This window comes from Mesoplodon mirus (assembly GCF_964341445.2).
Source record: "Mesoplodon mirus genome assembly, chromosome: 13".
Classification (NCBI taxonomy): Eukaryota; Metazoa; Chordata; class Mammalia; order Artiodactyla; family Ziphiidae; genus Mesoplodon; species Mesoplodon mirus.
In genome coordinates this window covers 63397224-63419964 of record NC_138989.1, presented here as the reverse complement: position 1 = coordinate 63419964, position 22741 = coordinate 63397224, and the positions used below count along the sequence as shown (strand labels likewise).

General features: G+C 41.3%; 2 protein-coding genes across 7 annotated transcripts in view; one reads left to right on the top strand and one right to left on the bottom strand.

Annotated features, from left to right (window-relative positions):
- The window catches only part of KATNAL2 (katanin catalytic subunit A1 like 2), an 88912-nt gene that overhangs the window by 52992 nt on the left and 13179 nt on the right, over window positions 1-22741 (bottom strand). The gene's annotated exons all lie outside the window — the stretch shown is intronic.
- LOC309814797 (elongin-A-like) lies at window positions 20312-22089 on the top strand (the record flags this gene model as incomplete). The annotated part of the gene is made up of 1 exon (XM_082640924.1): window positions 20312-22089. Exon 1 carries the CDS (start codon window positions 20377-20379, stop codon window positions 22087-22089), a length of 1713 nt encoding a protein of 570 aa, XP_082497050.1. The 5' UTR covers window positions 20312-20376.

Genomic DNA, 22741 nt, shown 5'->3' with positions numbered 1-22741 from the left:
AATAGTCTCTGTCCCACTCCACTACCCCCTCCCCCCACTCCCGAGAGGCAACAACCTTAATTACTTTAGCTGTTTCTTCTGATATTTGCCTCCATGTTTTTAAACATATCACTGTTTCATAATATATGAATATTAGACATTAAACTACTCATTTCTTGTTAAGGTAGATGACCAGTAAGCTGCCTTACAGACTTCTCACCCTCTCCTCCCTTACAGTTATAGCAGGTATGCAGTGATTACATTAATTATGACTGTGTAAATAATGTTGCTGAGTCAAAAAGTACTGTGGTTACTGTACCATTTCTGGACAACATTATTTTCCTTGGAATGAAGAATTGCCTCATTTTAAAAGTTTGGTTACTTTTCTATATACCGATTGCTAATGTTCAAATCCCAACATACCTCTAAAGGCCCCTCACATCACTTTCCACACATCAAATACATCAGACAATGTGTCAGTTACACTCCCCCCGGCCATGGCTTCCCTGAAGCCTCCACCCTCCCTCTCCACTCTAGGTTGCTGACTGTTAGGCCTGCTATGGGTGCTCATCCAGGGATTTCCCTTTGAAACTTTCCTGCGTTGGATCCCCTAGAAATGGAGTCTTCTCCTTTACTGGTCAATGGTTTGGTGTAGTAAAGCACACATCCTCTAAAGTAAAGGTACACGGAGATAAATGTGGTTGAGAATTTGCATGCCTGAAAGTGTTTTTATTCTATTTAAAAATTTGATAGTTTGAAAGGGCAAAACATTCTTATTCCTTTGCAGGTAAAGGATCTTTTATTCCCAGGAAGCTTTTAGAATCTTATTTTTAATTCTGGTGTTCTGAAATTATACAACTTCGTTGGTGCCAGCCTTTTTCCATTCACTGTGCTGGCCGTTGTCAAGCTGGACATTCTCATGCTTCCGTTCTAAAAGAAAATGCCTTTTATTATTTCTGTGATAAATTATTCCCCTATGTTTTCTCCAGTTTATTTTTAAGAACCTCTATTAATTGAACGGGATATAACCTGGATTGATCTTTTAAGGTTTTTTCTCCTACAGTGTCCCTTTTCTTTGTCTCTTTTTCCTATTTTCTGGGCAACCTCTTTGGCCTTGTCTTTGAACCACTCTACAGAATTTATTTAGACAATAATATTTTTAACTTCCAAGAGCTTGTTCTTATTCTCTGATTGCTCCTTTTTCACAATATCTTGTTCTTTTTTTTTTTTAAGACATATAGCAGTTTCCCAATATTTATTTATTTGTTTGTTTGTTTGTTTTTGCCACACCATGCGTCACGTGGGATCTTGGTTCCCCGACCAGGGATAGAACCTGCGCCCCCTGCATTGGAAGTGCAGAGTCTTAACCACTGGACTGCCAGGGAAGTCCCTTGTTCTTGTTTTTTGAATGCACTATTCTCTTATGATTCAATGTCAGTTATGTTCAATATTTGCTGTTTATGTAGGCAGGTAAAACACTATTTTATAAAGATATCCATCCAAAATGATTCAAATAAAGTTTTGTTGCTTAAGGTAATAAGTTTTTATTCAGACTGCCAGAAAATAAATGAAGCAACCTGTGTTTCAAAGAGCCTGTGAAGGAAGTATAGTAAGTACCACTTTTCAAAGTAAAGGTATTCTGTTTTCTGCCACTCAAAAGGTAGTTATTGCTTTTTTAAAAAATTAATTTGCATTTTATTTATCACAGTTTTATACACATTTTGTTGTTGTTTTTGTTAGTTTAATGTTTTGCTTTGAATTCAGGCTAAAATAAATGAAATCAAGATCTCAGAAGTCTAAGAGAAAAGGAGATTAAAGGAAAATTATAATCCTTGAAGTAATAAAATATATAACATAAAAAATAGTGACTTAGACTGGGATAAAATATTTACAAATGACATATCTGATAAAGAACTATTTTTAAAAATATACAAAGAGCTCTTAAAACTCCACAATAAGAAAATAAACAACCCAATTAAAAATGGGCAAAAGAGATGAACAGACACCTCACAAAAGGAGATATATGCATGGTAAATAGATATATAAAAAGATGCTCAACATCATATGTCACCAGGGAATGACCAATTAAAACAACAACAAGATAGCACTGCACACCTCTTAGAATGGTGAAAATCCGAAACCCTAACACCACCACCACATGCCGGTGAGGATGTAGAGCAGTGGGTCTCATTTATTGCTGGTGGGAATGCAAAAGAGTACAGCCACTTTGGAAGACAGTTTGGTGGTTTCTTACAAAATGAAGCATACCCTTACCATATGATCCAGCAGTCACGCTCCTTGGTATTTACTCCAGAGTTGAAAACTTATGTTTACACACAAACTTGCACACTGAAGCTGCTGATGCAGCTTTATTCATAATTGCCGAAAGCAACCAAAATGCCCTTCAGTAGATGAATGGATAAATAAAGTGTGGTACATCCACACAATGGAATATTAATCAGTAGTAAAAAAAAAATAATAAGCTACCAAGCCATGAAAAGACATGTAGGAAACTTAGATGCATATTACTTAGTAAAAAAAGCCAATCTAAAAAGGTTACAATGCAAGAAATTTTCACATATTGAGGTATGGGGAAGTCATTCTGGCGTATACGTGATTTGGCTTGAATAGAATAGCCTGTTCTGTAGCCTATCAGACAAATTGTACATCTGCTTTAACCATTAAGGAAAAGATGCGTTTAAAAATCAAAACGGAGTAACTGGGCTTCCCTGGTGGCACAGTGGTTGAGGGTCTGCCTGCCAATGCAGGGGACACGGGTTCGTGCCCCGATCCGGGAGGATCCCACATGCCGCGGAGCGGCTGGGCCCGTGAGCCTGTGATCCACAACGGGAGAGGCCACAACAGTGAGAGGCCCGCGTACCGCAAAACAACAAAAAAACAAAAAAACGGAGTAACTGTGGTTCAGGCATCCAAAGTGGAGCCTCGTGGCCATTGTGGATATGGTTTCAGAAATGCTCCTGCATTACTAAGAACTTGAATTTCTGAACTGTATCAGACTCAAGGACACCACCAGCCATTCTCAAAACAAGATCTGCTAGCAGCTGCAACCATTTTGGATCCAACCAATACTTACTTATTAACAAGCACCCTTACTTCTTGCCAGCCCCAATCATAATTCGTGATAAACAACTCATGTTAACTAGTTGTAACCTTGCAATTTTTGCCTTTATAATCCTCCCCCATTTTGTAGTCCTGCAGAACATAATTCAAATGCTTCTTGTATCTGTGTCTCCTGGACTATCGTCCTCAATTTGGCTCAAATAAAACTCCTTTTCAGTCCTTTTATAGATTATTTATTGGTTATTTGTGTCAACAGTTTTATACTGTATGTTTCCAACTATATGACATTCTGGAAAAGGCAAAACTATGATGACAGTAAAAAGATCTTGGTGGCCAGTTTGGGGAAGAGGGAGGGAGGCAGAACACAGAGAATTTCAGGGCCGTGAAATTATTCTATATGACACTATCATGGTGCCTACATGTCATTAAAGATTTGTCAAAATCCATAGACTGTGCATCAGAAGTGAACTCTAATGTAAACTACGGACTTTGAGTGACAATGACGTGTCAAGGTAGGTTCATCTGACACAGGAGGTTGATACGGGGGAAGCCGGGGCATGTGTGGGGCGGGGCGGGGGGGGTGGGAATTCTCCATACTTTCCACTCAGTTTTGCTGTGAACCCAAAACTGCTCTAAAAAATGTCTATTTTTTAAACGATTAACTGATTTTTAAACAAATATATCAGACCTAATATATTTAAATGGAGTCACCCTTCAACGTAGTTACCTCAGCAGGTCATGCTTTTATTCCATTGCTCAAAATATTTCCGAAACTCCTCTTTTAAAATTGTCTTCAATGTAGATTAATGACCACAGTCTTCTCCAGCCCACATGTACCAAAATAATATGTGGCCCTGTAGAAAACTGGGACAATGCATAAAGGCACAAGAAAAAAAGTAGATGTTTTGGTCACATTTTTTCCATCTTCTTACAAAATAGGCTTCTCATGTGTTTTGATAACCTGTGCTTTTTCTTCTTAAAAATATCAATACTTTGTAAATATTTTTCCCAGTTATTAGAAGTTTTTCTAAAACATGACTTTTAATGACTGCAGAGAATGCACCATAACTTAATCACCCTTCAGCTGTTGGAGAGTCCTCTTGTTTGAAGCTGTGCCTCACCAAATTTAAGAACGCACTTTATTAGCAGTTTTGACTCTTTCTGAAATCCAGATTTGCCCTCAAGGACAGATCTGATAACATTTGGAGAGCTTTAAAACTGTATGACAGGTCATTCTTAAAAACTGACCTTTGGTACATTTCTACCTCTGTCCTTGAAGAAACCCCTTTTGTCCGAGTGAGTTAAAAAACCGGAAAGCAACTTACCAAGACGAGTTAAAGACTCAAGAAGGCAATTACAGTAATCTTCTTTGTTATGTTTTTATTGTTATTATGAAATATATAATTCATATAGAAGAATGTATAAAACATCCATTCATTTTTAATAATAATAATAATAGTAATAACAAGCATCACCCTGGTTAAGCCCCAGAGCACCTTCAGTGTCTTAGAAACTCCCTTGTGCTGTTCCTTTCAAACGTTTCCCCTCCTCCCACCAGAGGTAACTTCCATCCTGACTTTTATGCTCATCATTCCCTTTTTCTTTATGGTTTTTACCAACTATACATCCGTAAAAAAACCAGTGTTTAGTTTTTACATTTTTGAATGTTATATGAATGGAATACACATGTATTTCTTGTGACTACTTTTGTTTCACAGTATGTAACTTCCCCCAAAAAAATTCATATCAGGGCTTCCCTGGTGGCGCAGTGGTTGAGGGTCCGCCTGCCGATGCAGGGGACACGGGTTCGTGCCCCGGTCCGGGAGGAGCCCACATGCCGCGGAGCGGCTGGGCCCGTGAGCCATGGCCGCTGAGCCTGCACGTCCGGAGCCTGTGCTCCGCAACGGGAGAGGCCACAACAGTGAGAGGCCCGCGTACCGAAAAAAAAAAAAAAATCATATCAGAGTAAGAGCTTAGGTATGATCCAGCTATTCCATAATATCTTCACTTCAATTATCTGCTTCCGCAGTTTTTTTAGTCTGTGGGCATAATTTTACAGTGTCTTACAGGGTTGCTCTCTAAGGCTTCTCAAGGTAACTCTTCTCTTTCCCAGAAAACAGAAATATAGTTAATTAAGTATTTCTTCATGGCGCCCCCAAGTACCTGGCATGGTGCCAAGTGCTAAGCAGAGACTGATATTTCTTGATAGGTCCACTAGAAAACTGTTTTTGTCAAACTACAGGTCATGAAATCAATGGGCTACAAGCAGCATAGTTCAACACAACAGAATTATCACAGAATGCATAACAGGTAAGAAGGCTTAGTATTGCTTCGTGAAACTTTTGTTGCGTTTGCATGTGTGTGTCCACTGGATCCCAGTCTAAGACGTCTCACAGTTGGTCACAGTAAAAAAAAAACTTGAAAGCCACTATACAAAATGACATCCTATTAAGATGTCCAACACTGGCAGTTTTCCCTCATCTTTCTGAAGATGCTGACACAACAACTCTTGGTGAAGACTGAAGCCTTTCTCATCTACCAAAATTAGCCTTGGTAGTCAAAGGCTCTATTTTTCTAAGTTGATTTGCCTCGCCTGTAGTGCCATCTAGTGTATGAGGAAGGGAAGTACTTCACGAAATTTAGGTAGTTCCAAATTACTACTTACATAACAAAAAAGATGACAATCATCACAAAATTTAGTCCAAATCAAGTTTTCAAAATAAAAATAAAACTGCATATTAAACAAGCAGTAATAAGATTGATGGGCTATGTTTCTAAATGTCCACATTCTCAAACTCATGCTTGGGGGTTAGACTCAGAACCGAGGTCTCTGGTCCCGGCCTTCCCTCCATCAACTCCTCCCCTGCATTAACCCCTCCTCATCAGTGTCCACTCCTGCCCCTGCACATTCACATCTGACCAGAGAGAAGCTGCTGTTCTAATCTGCCAAAAATTGTGCCAAATTTGCCCGAATCAAACAACCGTGGTTGCCAGTCTTAGCTGAGCTCACATAGCAACAAATGGTGTCTCTTACAATTCCTCAAACATAATCTCACAATTTTAGTGACCATTTCAAAGCAACTACTGGCTAGACCTCAGTTAGTCACCCTGCTGCACCAGGAGTAGTGCGTCTTGTAGGAGATTATGCCTTTAATTCCTGAAAAACACAGTCCTGCTGTATGCAAAGCCCATCCATCTCATTTGTACGCAAAGGTCTTTGAGAACAAAAGAATTTGAATTAAAGAGCCATGAAAGCCATGAATATCCCCAGAGGGACTGCACTGGACACTGACCAGGTCCATTTCCACCTGGTGTTTTGCAAACTGTCGGGTGCTCTGCCAGCATCAGGTCAGTGTTTGGTGGGTACCTAACAGCTGTTAGTTGCTTTGTTCATATAGTTCAGAGACCCTCCATCCTTCACTCTGAAAGCACATGCTTCTTCCTAATCTAAACACGCACTAATGCAAATGGTCCCTTATGACTAAGATGCTGAGAAAAAACAGCCGGGAGTGTTTTGCTTGTGCTCCCCAGTACGACACACACTGCACTGGCTTTGGCTGACAGCCCTGAATTTCCTAAAGGTGATCACCTGGGTAGAGCCCAGATCAGATTTATACAACTATCACCATGAAAATTTAAAAACATATTTCATTACCCCAAAAAGAAACTCTGCACCCCTTAACCATCACCCCGTCCTTAAAAGCCATAGAATTGCACACTTTAAATGGGTGAGTTGGACTTCCCTGGTGGTCCAGTGGTTAAGAAGTCGCCTTCCAATGCAGGGGACGCGGGTTCCATCCGTGGTCAGGGAACTAAGATCCCACGTGCCACAGGGCAACTGAGCCCCTAGTGTGCCTCAGATAGAGAGCCCGCACACCACAACTACAGAGAAGCCCACACGCCACAACGAAGATCCTGCATGCCACAACGAAGACCCAACACAGCCAAAAAAGAATCAAAAAAAGAATCATCTTAGAAAAATAAAAAATAAAAAAATAAATGGGTGAGTTGCATGGTATATGAATTATATCTCAATAAAGCTGTTTTAAAATGCATAAAAACAGGGAGAGTTAGGGAGAAAAAGGCTAAAACGAATGTAAATAATTTGAGCAATGTTTTGAGTAATATAAAATAAATGATATGACTGGAAATAGAAATGATTTCATGCAATATTTTGAAGTTATTCAAAATGGAAATGGGGGTGCTGCTTATCACCCACACTGCTGTGAGGGCCTCTTCACTACCCTGATGGCAGAGCCTGGTCATGTCTTGGGATGCGGCAATGATGCTTCTTTACTTGCTCTGATGACTTGGCTGTAACAAGCTTGGTGAGTCAATGTGGCTACAGGGTAGACTCCCCAGACAGAAAAGAAAACACAGAATCATCTAGGCAGATATGTCCTTTATATGTTTTCTTTCTGGTTTTATCACAACTTGCAGTACACAAAAAAGTTGAAGAAACCACCTTAAGTAGTGTTAATATTTCCTCAGTTCATTTGGAAAAAAATAAACTTCTTTCAAAAAGAATCTCAAAAATTTTTAAGGCAGAAATTTAAAATTTTTTATCCAGATAATATTCAGAGTTGGCAAGGTGTGAAAGAATATGTACTCAGATACAATTGGTGGAAATATAAACTAGTACAATACTTTTATAGAGCAAAAGGAAACATGCACATGCCCACTGACCCCACAATTCCATAACTCACCATTTATGCCAGATCAGTTATACTATATTATAGAAATACTTCACATCTGCAAAATAATAAATGTTCAAGGATGTCTAATACAGCATTATGTGTATTCCCCTCCAAAATTAGAAATACTCTAAAATGTCCATTAGTGGTTAACTAAATCATGATACAGGCTTACTATGTATCACTATGCCCCAATAAAAAGAACGAAGTAGATCTATATACACTGACGAGGAAAGATTTTGAAGACATTGTGTTTTCTCTCCACCCACTTACCGTCCACTCCCAAATAGAAAGAAAGTGTGAATTAAAGGTAATGTTTAACCCTTTGACATAAATCACAGCAAGATCCTTTTTGACCCACCTCCTAGAGTAATGGAAATAAAATAAAAAATAAACAAATAGGACCTAATGAAACTTAAAAGCTTTTGCACAGCAAAGGAAACCATAAACAAGATGAAAAGACAACCCTCAGAATGGGAGATAATATTTGCAAATGAAGCAACTGACAAAGGATTAATCTCCAAAATATACAAGCAGCTCATGCAGCTCAATATCAGAAAAACAAACAACTCAATCCAAAAATGAGTGGAAGACATTTCTCCAAAGAAGACATACAGATTGCCAACAAACACATGAAAAGATGCTCAACATCACTAATCATTAGAGAAATGCAAATCAAAACCACAATGAGGTATCACCTCACATGGGTCAGAATGGCCATCATCAAAAAATCTACAAACAGGGCTTCCCTGGTGGCGCAGTGGTTGAGAGTCCGCCTGCCGATGCAGGGGACACAGGTTCGTGCCCCGGTCCGGGAAGATCCCACATGCCGCAGAGCGGCTGGGCCCGTGAGCCGTGGCCGCTGAGCCTGCGCGTCCGGAGCCTGTGCTCCACAACGGGAGAGGCCACAGCAGTGAGAGGCCCGCGTACTGCAAAAAAAAAAAAAAAAAAAAAAGAAAATCTACAAACAATAAATGCTGGAGAGGGTGTGGAGAAAAGGGAACCCTCCTGCTTTGTTGGTGGGAATGTAAATTGATATAGCCACTATGGAGAACAGTATGGAGGTTCCTTAAAAAACTAAAAATATGACCCAGCAATCCCACTACTGGGCATAATACCTTGAGAAAACCATAATTCAAAAAGAGTCATGCACCACAATGTTCATTGCAGCTCTATTTACGATAGCCAGGACATGGAAGCAACCTAAGTGTCCATTGACAGATGAATAGATAAAGAAGACGTGGCACATATATACAATGGAATATTACTCAGCCATAAAAAGGAACGAAATTGAGTTATTTGTAATGAGGTGGATGGGCCTAAAGTCTGTCATACAGAGTGAAGTCAGAAAGAAAAAAACAAATACTGTATGCTAATGCAAATACATGGAATCTAAAAAAAAGGTACTGATGAACCTATTGGCAGGGCAGGAATAAAGACACAGACGTAGAGAACAGACTTGAGGACACAGGGGTGAAGGGGAAGCTGGGACGAAGTGAGAGAGTAACACTGACATATATAGACTACCAAATGTAAAATGGATGGCTAGTGGGAAGCTGCTGCATAGCACAGGGAGATCAGCTCTATGCTTTGTGACCACCTAGAGGGGTGGGATAAGGAGGATGCGAGGGAGGCTCAAGAGGGAGGGGCTATGGGGATATATGTATACATATAGCTGATTCACTTTGTTGTACAACAGAAACTAACACAACATTGTAAAGCAATTATACTCCAATAAACCTATAAAAAAAAGGTAATGTTTAAATTTGACAAAGAAAAACTTTGATTAGTACAAAAAATTTAAAAAGAAACGTTTCTCTCTTCACCCTATCCACCATTGTTAATTTGTCATGTAATCATTCTGAAAGGGGTTTATGAATATATCAACATATATATAAACAAATTCTTTTAAATTTGCAAAAAAGTTTATCATTTTGTATATACTGTTGGGCATCTTGCTTTTTCCCCCACTTAATAATATGTCTTGAACATCTTTCTATGTGAGCAGATGCAAATCCACCTAATTCTAAGACATATGTAAGGTGAAAAATCACAGAAATACATGCCCACACTCTTTCACTCATAGAAAAAGAAAGGAATAAAAATCTAGATGTGTAGTTACCTCTGGGTAGAGGAAAGGGATGGGGGCACAGCAGCTCAATTTTTTATCCATAGACTTCTGAATTGTTTAACTTCAATACTTTGGCAAGTAAAGAACAAAGAAACACGTCGGCTTGGGTTCAACTGTTCACAGATCAAAACACTTCCAGGCTAAGGAATTCCATCATCACCTTGGCAGATGAGCCACTCTGACATCTGGGTTCCCTCCCCTCCCCTCCATCAGTAGATATGGAGGTGGGGTGAGAAATGTCCTGACACTGATGCTGGCCTTGGGTGTTCCATTCACTAGGAGGGAAAGATCCAGACAAAGTCACCCAAAGGCAGCTCCTCCTCCACACTACACTTCCTACTCCTATGTCCCCGAGTTTACCTCCCTCCCTCCATGTGCGTATACACTGAGGGAGAGAAACATAGGGGTCTTATTGTCCGCTATCCATAGGGAGAGCTTTGGCTTTCACAGCTGGCCTCACCAAACTTGAGCTGGAGGATTTGTCAGAATAATCTCCCTCAAATTCCTTTTAGAATCCCTGGAGAGTCGCTTAAACAGTGAACACCACTGACCTAGTGAACTCATGGTACGTCAGGATGAATAGGAAGGCAAAGCTCTAATTCTTGGGATGGACTTCCGGATTCTGAGCTGATCTGAGCAATGTTGATCATATTCTTGAAAGACTATAAACAATCTATCAGAGGGACTTGTGCAAAGTTTTTATTGTATTCCTGGAAAACGAGAGCTGTCCCAACTCCAATCAAGAGTATTTCTAGGGCTTTATGGGTGGAATCACAAAGTTTGGCAAACAGTCCTGATCTCTACAGCAGATGATGGGGACTGAAGGAAACTCCTTGGTTCAGTGACTTAGAATTGTTTGATAATGAGGTTGCTTCAAAAATGGCTTTCTTACCTTATAGTTGGGGTGCCCAGGCCTTAAAATAATAATGCTACTTCTTCTTTAAGTTTGATGGAAATTCAGAATTTAAGGAGAGATAAGAAAACTCTATTCAAATACCTAGTGTTAAATACTTAAGGCGTGCGGTTACTTGAAACACAGAATATGGTCTTATAAATTTGTTAATTGAAAGTATAAAGTTTGCCAGATCTATAACACCTTTCTACTCATGCCATTCAAATTATCATAGAAAGTTGTCTTCTGAATTAACAGACCAAGAAGTGGCCACCACCAATGGTCAATTTAAACTGTAAAAGATGGTGTGCCCCTGAAATGGACACAATTAGATGCTCAATTAGTTTCTGTCTACCAAAGAAAGGAGGTCCAGAAATGAGCATCTAACTGGGGTGTCTCATTTGTCTCTGCTTCAATAATCTGGCTGTTTTCTACTTCTTCATTTCCTTTGTGGGCTACTGTGCAACAAAAGTGCCTCCATTATCAGATTCAAAATTGAATCCTACAATACTGTAGCCTGAGGAAAAGAAAGCACTGAATATGATTCCTAGCTGTAGACCCAGCAGACATTTAGGAAATGTTACTGTATAGACACCACAAACAGCATTCGCGCTTTTAATTTCTTTTTTATGGGTGCAATGGAGATTAATTTGCATGAGCTCGTTTCAATTTCTGTAATAAGATCCAAATTTTGCATTAAGCTGTCCATCTCAGAAACAGTTAAAAAGGACACATTTCTTCTTTCAAATGTTTTCATTATAGTTCTATTTTACAGTCCTTGCATCTAATATTCACTTAAAAGCTTGAATATATATACCCATAGGTTCTAATTTGTTTCCTGATTACCTCCTGTTTCTACCAAGAAACTTCCCAAGTGCCAAATGCTGCACAACTTGACAAAGCACTAGAACTACCAGAAGGGGTATCTACACATCCAGGGAAGGTATGTATTGTATTTAATACAAAAGCAGAACAGGTCAACTACGCTCAGGAACAGTGTTCCATGAAGGGAGGCACTTGTTGTCAATCCTGAGATTGAACTGGTTCTAGAATTGGGGATTTCAGGGAAGTATAAAGCCTACTGAAACACAGGGGACTTGCTGTGCCACGCCATTGTTATTAAACATGGAACTAGATTATGGACAGGCTACTTTCTAGTTGCAACATAGCTGCATGATGGAGAGATCAGACTGCCATCACAGTAAGGTGACACCACAGTCTCACCAGGGATAGAACAGCAGGTGAAACCTTGAGGAAACAATCAGACAACTGTAGAAAGGGAGATGTTCTCCAAAACAATTGGCATGGTTTCTTGAACACGTTAGTGTCATTAAAAATAAAATAGGAGAGAACGGCCAAGATGGTGGAGTAGGAAGACCCTGAGCTCACCTCCTCCCATGGGCACACCTAAATTACAACTATTTACAGAGCAACTAGTGACGAGAAAGACCAGAAGACTAGTAGGAAAGTTCTTCTACAACTAAAGACATAAAGAAGGAACCACAAGGAGACAGGTAGGAAGAGCAGAGACGCTGTATAGTCAAGACCCATACCCGTGGGTGGGCAGCCCACAAATGGGAAGATAATTACAATTGCAGTGGTTCTCCACAAGGAGTGAGGGGTTCAGGCCCTCAGGCAGCTAGCCTACTGGTGGGTGAGGTTTTATCCCCGCCCATCTAGCTCCTGAGCCTGGGGGTCCTGCACCAGGAAGATAAGCCCCTAGAATGTTTGGCTCTGAAGGCCAGTGGGGCTCACTTTCAGGAGAGCCCGAGGGCTGTGGGAAATAGAGACTTCATCTTTAAAATGCACACAAAATCTCACATGTGCTGGGACCTAGGGCCGAAGCAATAATTTGAAAGGAGCCTGGGTCAGATGCACCTGGTGATCTTGGAGAGCCTCCTAGAGAGGTGGGAGGAAACTGGAGCTCACCCTGGGGACACAGACACTGGTGGCAGCCATTTTTGGAAGCTTGTTCTACCACAGGACACTGTTGCTGGCCAGTGTCATTCTGGAATCCTCCCTCTAGCTTATTAGTGCTGGGACTGGCCCCACCTACCAGCCTGGAAGCACCAGTACTGGGACATCTCAGGCCAAGTAGCTAGATGGGTGGGGATAAAACCTCACCCACCAGTAGGCTAGCTGCCTTAATACCCCCGAGCCCACAGTCCTGTTCCTCAGAACCCTCACACCAGTGAACCTGCACTAGCCCCGGGACCTCATGGGCCTCAGCCTCACCCATGGAAGGCCGCCACTAGTCCTGGGAACCCCTTGGCCCTGGGCCCATCCACCAGCAGGCCAACACTAGCCCCAGGACCCCCCCAACCCCAGGATCCAGCCCCACTCACCAGCAGGCGAACACCAGCTTTAGGACACCCCAGATCCCACAGACAACCGTGTCAGGAACAGGCCCCACACCAGCAGGCCATCTAGTGGATCCGGGACACCTAGCCCCACAACCACCATCCTAGAACCTGGCTCCACCCATCAGCGGACCAGCACTAGCCCCAGAACACACCAGGGCCTTGTACCCAGCTGCCTTGTGACCCCGCCTCATGCACCAGTGACTAGCAGCTTCAGCGCAAGACAGGGCCTGGCAACAAACCAGTTTTTAAAAATACATATGTATATATATTGCTATATGTAAACCAGCCAGGCATACAAGACCACCCACAGTAGTCAGCCTGTCACAACAGAAGGACCCACATAGCCCACATAGGGGGCACCCCTAGAGCATACAGCTCTTGTGACCAGAGGGAAGTGCATTGCTGGGAAACACAGGACATCTACAAAAGTCCACTTCTCCAAGGTCAGGAAACATAACCAACCTACCAAATATATAGAAATAAAAACAGCAAATTAGGCAAAATGAGGTGACAGAGGAATATGTTCCAAATGAAGGAACATGATAAAACCCCAGAAGATGAACTAAGTGAAGTGGAGATAATCAATCAACCCAATAAAGAGTTCAAGGTAATAACTGTAAAGATGCTCAAAGAACTCAGGAGAAGATTGGGTGAGCAGAGTGAGAAGTTGGAAGTTATTAATAAGGAGTTAGAAAACATAAAGAAGAACCAAAGATAAAGAATACAGTAACTGAAATTTTAAAATACACTAGAGGTAATCAGCAGTAGATTAGATAATACAGAGGAATGGATCAGTGAGCTGGAAAACAGAGTAGTAGAAATCACACAAGCTGCACAGAAAAAAGGAAAAACATTTTAATGAGGATAGCTTAAGAGACCTCTAGGACAACATCAAGGTACTAACATTCACATTATAGGGTCCCAGAAGGAGAAGGGGAGAGAAAGTGGAAGAAAACTTATCTGAAGAAATAATAGTAGAAAACTTCCCTAACCTGTGAAAAGAAATGGACATCTAGGCCCAAGAATCACAGAGATTCCAAACAGGATCAACCCAAAGAAGACCACACCAACACATATTGTAATAAAAATAGCAAAAATTAGAGATAAAGTGAGAGATAAAAATAGCAAGAGAAAAGCAACAAGTTAAGTACAAGGAAACTCCCATAAGGCGATCAGCTGACTTTTCAACAAAAACTCGGCAGGCCAGAAGGGAGTGGCAATGTATTTAAAGAGATGAAACGGAAAAACCTACAACCAAGAATGCTTCATCTGGCAATGCTTTCATTCAGATTTGACAGAGTGATCAAAAGGTTTACAGACGAGCAAAAGCTAAAGGAGTTCAGCACTACCAAACCAGCTTTACAAGAAATGTTAGAGACTTCTTTAAGTGAAAAAGAAAAGACCACTACTAGAAATAGGAAAATTATGAAAGGAAAAATCTCATTGGTAAAGGCAAATATACTATAAAGGTAGTAAATCAACCACATGTAAAACTAGTAGGAAGGTTAAAAGACAAGCATACTAGACTCATCTATATCCATATTAAGTATTTAAGGGATATAAAAAACAAAAAGATGGGAAATATGATGTCAAAAACAATAAACGTGGGGGAGTAAAAATGTAGGATTGTTAAAATGTATTTGAACTTAAAAGATCAGCATCTTAAAATATATATTGGTATATATAAACCTCATGATAACCACAATCCAAAAATCCATAATAGATACACACACACATAAAGAGAAAGGAATCCAACCATAACACTAAAGATAGTCATCAAATCACAAGGGAAGAGAGCAAAAGAAGACAGAAAGAAAAAGAACTACAATAGCAACCCCAAAACAATTAATAAAATGGCATTAAGTACATATCTATCAATAGTTACTCTAAATGTAAATGGACTAAATGTTCCAATCAAAAGACATAGAGTGGCTGAATGCACACAATAGCAAGACCCATATATATGCTGCCTACAAGAGACTCACTTTAGAACTAAAGACACACATGGACTGAAAGTAAAAGGATGGAAAAGGGTATTCCATGCAGACTAAAATGAAAAGAAAGCCAGGGTAGCAATACATATATCAGGTAAAAGACTTTAAAACAAAGACTGTAACAAGAAACAAAGAAGGACATTACATAATGATCAAGGGATCAATCGAAGAAGACAATTGTAAATATATATGAACCCCATATAAGAGCACCTAAATACATAAAGCAAATATTAACAGACAGAAAGGGGAAAACTGACAGTATTACAATAATAGTAAGGTAATTTAACAACCCCCACTTACATCAATGGACAGATCATCCAGACAGAAAATCAATAAGGAAACACTGGCCTTAAAAGACACATTAGGCCAAATGGATCATATCCATATATATGAAACATTCCATCCAAAAGCAACAGAATACACATTCTTTTCAAGTGCACATGGAACATTCTCCAGGATAGATCACATGGTAGGCCACAAAACAAGTCTCAGTAAATTTAAGAAAACTGAAATCATAACAAGCATCTTTTCCAATCACAACACTATGAGACTAGAAATCAAATACAAGAAAAAAATGCAAAAACACAAACATGTGGAGGCTAAACAATATGCTACTACACAGCCAATGGCTCACTGAAGAAATCAAAGACAAAATTTAAAAAACCTGGAGAAAAAAAATTAAAACAAAGAAACACTATCCAAAATCTATGGGACAAAGCAAAAGCAATTCTAACAGGGAAGTTTATTGCAATACAAGTTTACCTCAGGAGACAAGAAAAATCTCAAACAACCTAACCTTACACCTAAAGGAACTAGAGAAAGAAAAAAACCACAAAATTAATAAAAGGAAAGAAATCATAAAGATCAGAGCAGAAATGAAATAAAGTCTAAAAAAAGAAATAGAAAAGATGAATGAAACTAAGAGCTGGTTGTTTGAAAAGATAAACAAACTTGATAAAACTTTAGCCAGACTCATCAAGAAAAAAATAGAGGGCTTCCCCGGTGGCGCAGTGGTTGAGAGTCCACCTGCCGATGCAGGGGACATGGGTTCGTGCCCCGGTCTGGGAAGATCCCACATGACACGGAGTGGCTAGGTCCGTGAGCCATGGCCGCTGAGCCTGCGCGTCAGGAGCCTGTGCTCCGCAACGGGAGAGGCCACAACAGTGAGAGGCCCACGTACCGCAAAAAAAAAAAAAAAAAAAAAAAGACAGAAAAGAAAAAAATAGAGAGGGCCCAAATCAACAGAGTCAGAAATGAAATAGGAGAAGTTATAACCAACACCACAGAAATACAAAGGATCATAAGAGGCAACTACAAACAATTATATGCCAATAAAATGAACAACCTATAAGAAATGGACAAATTCCTAGAAATGTACAATCTCTCAAGACTGAATCAGGAAGAAATAGAATATATGAACAAACAAATTGCCAGTAATGAAACTGAAACAGTAATAATAATAAAAAAAAAAAACTCCCAACAAACAAAAGTCCAGGACCAGATGGCCTCACAGGTGATTTCTACCAAGCATTTAGAGAAGAGCTAAAACCTATCCTCCTCAAACTGTTCCAAAAAACTGCAGAGGAAGGAACACTTCCAAACACATTCTTCCAAACATGAGGCCAGCATCACCCTGATGCCAAAAGCAAACAAAGACATCACAAAAAAAACAGAAAATTACAGGCCAATATCACTGATGAACATAGACGTAAAAATCCTCAACAAAATATTAGGCAAAACAATCTTCAGAAAATAAGAACAAAGCTGGAGGTATCACACTCCCTGATTTCAAACTGTACTACAAAGCTACAGTCATCAAAACAGTATAGTACTGGCACAAAAACAGACACATGGATCAATGGAACAGAACAGACAGCCCAGAAATGAACCAAAACTTATATGGGCAGTTAATCTACAACAAAGGAGGCTAGAATATACAATGGGGAAAAGACAGCCTCTTTAATAAATGGTGTTGGGAAAATTGGACAGTTACACGCAAAAGTATCAAACCAGAATACTCTCTCACACCATGCGCAAAAATAAACTTGATGCATTAAAGACTTAAATGTAAGACCTGAGACCATAAAAGAAAACATAGGCATTAAGCTCTTTGACATTGATCTTTGTAATACTTTTTTGAATATGTCTCCTCAGACAAGGGAAACAAAAGCAAAAATTAACAAATGGGACTACATCAAAGTAAAAGGCTTTGTGCAGCGAAGGAAACCATCAACAAAATGAAAAGCCACATGCTGAATGGGAGAATATAATTGCAAAAAATATATCCAATACGGAGTTAATATCCAAAATATACAAAGATCTCATACAACTCAACATCAAAAAACAAACAACTGGATTAAAAAACAGGCAGAGGATCTGAATAGACATTTTTCCAAAGAAGACATACAGACAGCCAACAGGCAGATGAAAAGATTTTCAACATCACTAATCATCAGGGTAATGCAAATCAAAACCACAGTGAGATACCACCTCATACCTGTCACAATGGCTACTATCAAAAAGACAACAAATAACAAGTGTTGGTGAGGATGTGCAGAAAAGGGAATCCTCTTGCACTGTTGATGGGAATGTAAATTGGAGCAGCCACTATGAAAAACAGTATGGAGATTCCTCAAAAAATTAAAAATAGAACTACCATATGATCCAGCAATTCCACTACTGCGTACTTATCCAAAGAAAATGAAACACTAATTAGAAAAGATCTATGTACCCCTGTGTTCATTGCAGCATTATTTACAATAGCCAAGATATGGAAGCAACCTAATTGCCCAACAATAGGTGAATGGATAAAGAAGATGTGGCATATATATACAATTAAATATTACTCAGCCATAAAAAAAGAATGAAATATTGCCATTTACAATGACATGGATGGACCTAGAGGGTATTATGCTAAGTGAAATAAATCCAACTGAGGACAAATACTATATGGTTTCACATATATGTGGAATCTAAAAAACAAAACAAATGAACAAACATAACAAAACAGAAAAAGAGTTATAGATACAGAGAACAAACAGGTGATTGCCACAGGGGAACGGGAAGGAGCAAAGAAATAGGTGAGGGAGGTTAAGAGGAACAAACTTCTGGCTGCAAAATAAATGAGTCACGGGTAGGAAATGTACAGTGTGGGGAATATAGTCAATAACTATATAATATCGTTGTATGATGACAACTCAAAACTGACTTACTGTGTTGATCATTTTGAAATTATATAAATCGAATGTATATCAAGTCATTATGTCATATAACAGAAACTAACACAGTATGGTAAGTGAATTAAACTTCAAAAACAAACAAACAAACTCATAGAAAAAGAGATCAGATTTGTGGTTACCAGAGGTGGTGAGTGGAGGGAGGAGGAATTGGATGAGGGTGGTCAAAAGGTACAAACTTCAGTTATAAGATAAATAAGTACTAGGGATATAATGTACAACATGATAAATATAATTAATACTGCTGTATTTATATATGAAAGTAGTTAAGAGAGCAAATCCCAAGAGTTCTTATCACAAGGAAACATTTTTTTCTATTTCCTTAATTTTGTATCTATATGAGATGCTAGATGTTCACTAAACTTGTGATAATCATTTCATGATGTATTAAGTCAAATCATTATGCTGTATACCTTAAACTTATACAGTGCTGTATGTCAATTATATCTCAATAAAAGTAGAAGATAAAATAAATAAAATAAATAGAAATAGAGAAGGTAGGGGATGGGGGAAGCTGTGCAAATTCAAAGAGACATAGGGGATACAACCAGATACAATGCATGATCCTGTTTTGCACTCTGGCTAGAGAACTAGTTGGTTAAAGAACAGTATTTACAATACAATTTCATTTTGATAAAACATTCGGGTGTGTGCATGTATGTGTATATACATACATAGCAAAGGATCTGGAAAGATATATGGATATACACCAAGGTTCACTGTTGGGTAATAATACCTTAGTGTATCTGGGTTGTGGGAATGTGGTGGTTTCACTTATTTATTCTGTTATTATTTCTTTTTTTTTTTTTTTTTTTTTTTTGTGGTACGCGGGCCTCTCACTGCTGTGGCCTCTCCCGTTGTGGAGCACAGGCTCCGGACGCGCAGGCTCAGCGGCCATGGCTCACGGGCCCAGCCGCTCTGCGGCATGTGGGATCCTCCCGGACCGGGGCACGAACCTGTGTCCCCTGCATCGGCAGGCGGACTCTCAACCACTGCGCCACCAGGGAAGCCCATTACGTACTGTTTCTTTAAGCTTGACTTATTATTACGTAAGTAATCGTTAGAACTGTCAATTGATACTACTGAGAATATTGAAAACAAAATAAAAATAACTGTCAGGAGCTCTTAGATCTAATAAATTCTAAGACTTTCAGTTTACTCCCCCGTACAATGGGGATAATATAACTCTTCTTTGGTTGTGTAGAGGCTGGAATTAGTCGAAGGCAAGCGCACAGCGCTAGGGTGGTCGTCACTGTTGATTGATTCCTGCTGCTCTCCGGACCCAAGTGGGACGGGGCGGCCCAGGGACTCCTGACTGGTGGTGATGTAATTTGGGCACAGCTCTCAGCCCCCTCAGGAAGGGGGCGCTGGGGCTTCCTTGCGTCCCGGACGCGCGCTGGTGGCCGTTCCCGCGGGGGCTCCACGCCCCGAGCGCCAGAGGCGGGGCCGCGCCGTGCGCACCCAGGGGAGCTCGGGGCAGGGCAGGGCCGGGCGGCAGCGTCCGGGCACGAGGTTGCGAAGGAGGCCGTGAAGAGAACAGAAGCGCCACTGGCTTCGCCCGTTGCGGCGGCCGTTCTCACAGAGAGTGGGGTCGGCCCGACGGCCAGTCGCGGGCACAAACACCAGCGCGTCGATAGCCTGGCTGGGGCCTGGCGGCGCTGTGGAGGAGGCTGGTTCCAGTGGACGGAAACCACGAACCTGACGAGAGGGACCTGGGGAAGAACAATTCCCGGCAGCGCCCAGAGGGCGCTCCTTCGTAGAAGGAGGCGATGGAGGGGCACGGCCACGCACACCGCGCAGCCCGCAAAGACCGATCACACGGCCGCGAGCACAGACCGGAGCTCCAGAGACACCCCTCAGAGGTCGTGAGGCCCTGCCACGGGTCCCACGGCCGGGAGAGGGGCGAGGACAGAAGGCGGTGCCGCGGGGGTTCCCCAGTTTATTCTTCGGAGCGGGGATCATCTGGTTACAGCCGGTCCCCTCCACAGTCTATCCGTCCTTGTCTGATGTACGGGGACCGTCACAGACGCCTGGCGGAGGCCCGTGTTGCACAGCAGAGGCCTGGGGAAGGCCCCTCAGATGCCCCTCGGGCCAGACTGGAGCTCGGAGGAGACCGCCACCTGGGTGCACCCCAGGGGAGAGGGGCTGGGAGTCTAAGCAGGGGACACCAGCCTCCCCACAGGGACAAATGCCTGGTCGGTACCAAGGGACACGAGAAGTCCTCTGCCTTGACCAGACGAAAATCAGGCCTGGTCTTCTCCAGAGAGGAAAGGCCGCGGCCTCTCCCCCGGGACAGAGCAAACGAGAATCCGCCCTCTAGTGGTGTCGAGAAAGAGAAGGAAAGAGAGGGCCGCGGCATGCAGGTTTTACCTCCCTTCAGACAAGCTTCACACCTTAAGAAGCGAAAGCACCAAGACTCCGAGAAAACCAAACCGGACAAAAACAAGCAGAGTCGCCACTGCTTGGACATAGCAGAGGGGGCAAGAGGCCTGTTACCCAAGGTGAAAGAGAAGGTTTCCAATAACCAAAAGCTTCAAGAAGAGAAAGTAAGACCTCCTCATTTGGATGGAAAGCCTGAGGGCTTCCTCCCTAACAGTGAGGAGGTGGATATGGATAAAGAATTCAAGCCGCCCACCATGTCTTTTGAGTCATACCTCAACTACGACCAGCCTAGGAAGAAAAAGAAAAAGATTATGAAAACTTCAGCCACTGCTCTTGAAGAAAAAGGACCTAAAAAATATGATTCAAGTGAAAACTTGGACTTGGTTCAGAAACTACCTAAGGTGAATGAAAACAGATCAGAGAAGCTGCAGCCCTCTGGAAACATCTGGGCCAAGCTGGAAAAAGTCACCACTGATGCACCAGCGTGGCCGGACCCCCCATTACCCAGGGTCCAGGCTAATGACCGTCCACTTCTTGCCTCTGGATTGATGTCCTCCTTACGACCAAAGCAAAGAGCACTGTCTTCACCCCAGGAAGAGGAAGAAGTTGGATTTACTGGACGTAGAATGAATTCTAAGATGCAAGTGTTTTCTGGCTCCAAGCGTACCTATCTTGCCAAAATGATGACCTTACGCCAGCAGTGCGTCTGGGTACTTAGAAACAACATCAATTCAATCTTTAAAGTGGGAGGAGTCCCCTATTCGGTTCTTGAACCCATCTTGGAGAGCTGTGCGCCTGATCAGCTGTATCGCATAGAGAAAGACAATCATGCATTAATCCAAGAGACAGACAAACTATGGAAAATTCACTCTCACCAAAACTTTAGGGAAGAAAGGCCAAAAGAGCACGAGACATGGCGACAGATGTACATGCGGCTTCAGGATGCCCGAGAGCGGCGGCTTCAAGCACTGACAATGAATATCCAATCTGCACAAGCCAATAAGCCCAAAGGCCGACAAGCAAAGATGATCCTTCTCAACTCTCTGCCCAGGCCACCTTCTGACGTTCGAAGGAGGCAGGAGAAGTTTGAAATAGGAGAAGCAGCTGCCCCTGAAAAAGTCAAGATCAAGCCAGCCCTGTACCCCACAGGAACCATCCACACTCCCTCCAGCAGAAACAGCCTTAACCTCACCCACGAGAAGCCAGCCGGAGCCTGCTCAAGCGCCACCAGTACCCACTTGCCGCGGGTAGTCAGCAGCAGGAAACCTGCAAAGAAAATCACCCCCATGATGGCCAAGACAATTAAAGATTTCAAGAACAGGTTCTCCCAACGGTAAATTGAGGCCTTGCCTTGGAGCTGGAATTCCAGAGGAGGAATACAAGGGCAGTGGGTGTTAGGGAATGGGACTTCCAAAGGAGACCAGATTGTTTCGCTTTGTGGAAACTCTTGGACTCTGACTCCTGTAGTTTTCAAGTGCTGCACCTGTGAGCTGCCATAGCCACTGCCTCCTGCCTGGAGAACACTTCAGAATTCTGAAGATGAGATGCCTCAGTCCCACTGACGATTTTAAGATCCATTATACTTTTGTTGTTAACTAGCCTCTTTGTAAACAATATGACATAGTCTTAACAAATATTATCCCCAGATTGTGTTTATATAAATAAACAAAAGTACTTAACATGAGAATTTTTTTTTTTACTCTCAGAGTAGATGAGGTCTTCTTGGACACAAACCCAGAAGCCATTAATTAAAAAGACTGATATATTTGACCACATAAAAATTTAGAAATATATTAAAAAAACAAGGTCGAAAGATAAACAACAAACTGGGAAAGATATTTATAACTCAGTTAACATTCAGAAGGCCAATTTCCTTTATATATAATAAGGGCCCACAAATTAATGAGAGAAAAAGACCAATAATTTACTATAAAAATGGGCAAACATAGGAAAAGATGGTTCACACAAAAGGAAACACAAATGACTCTT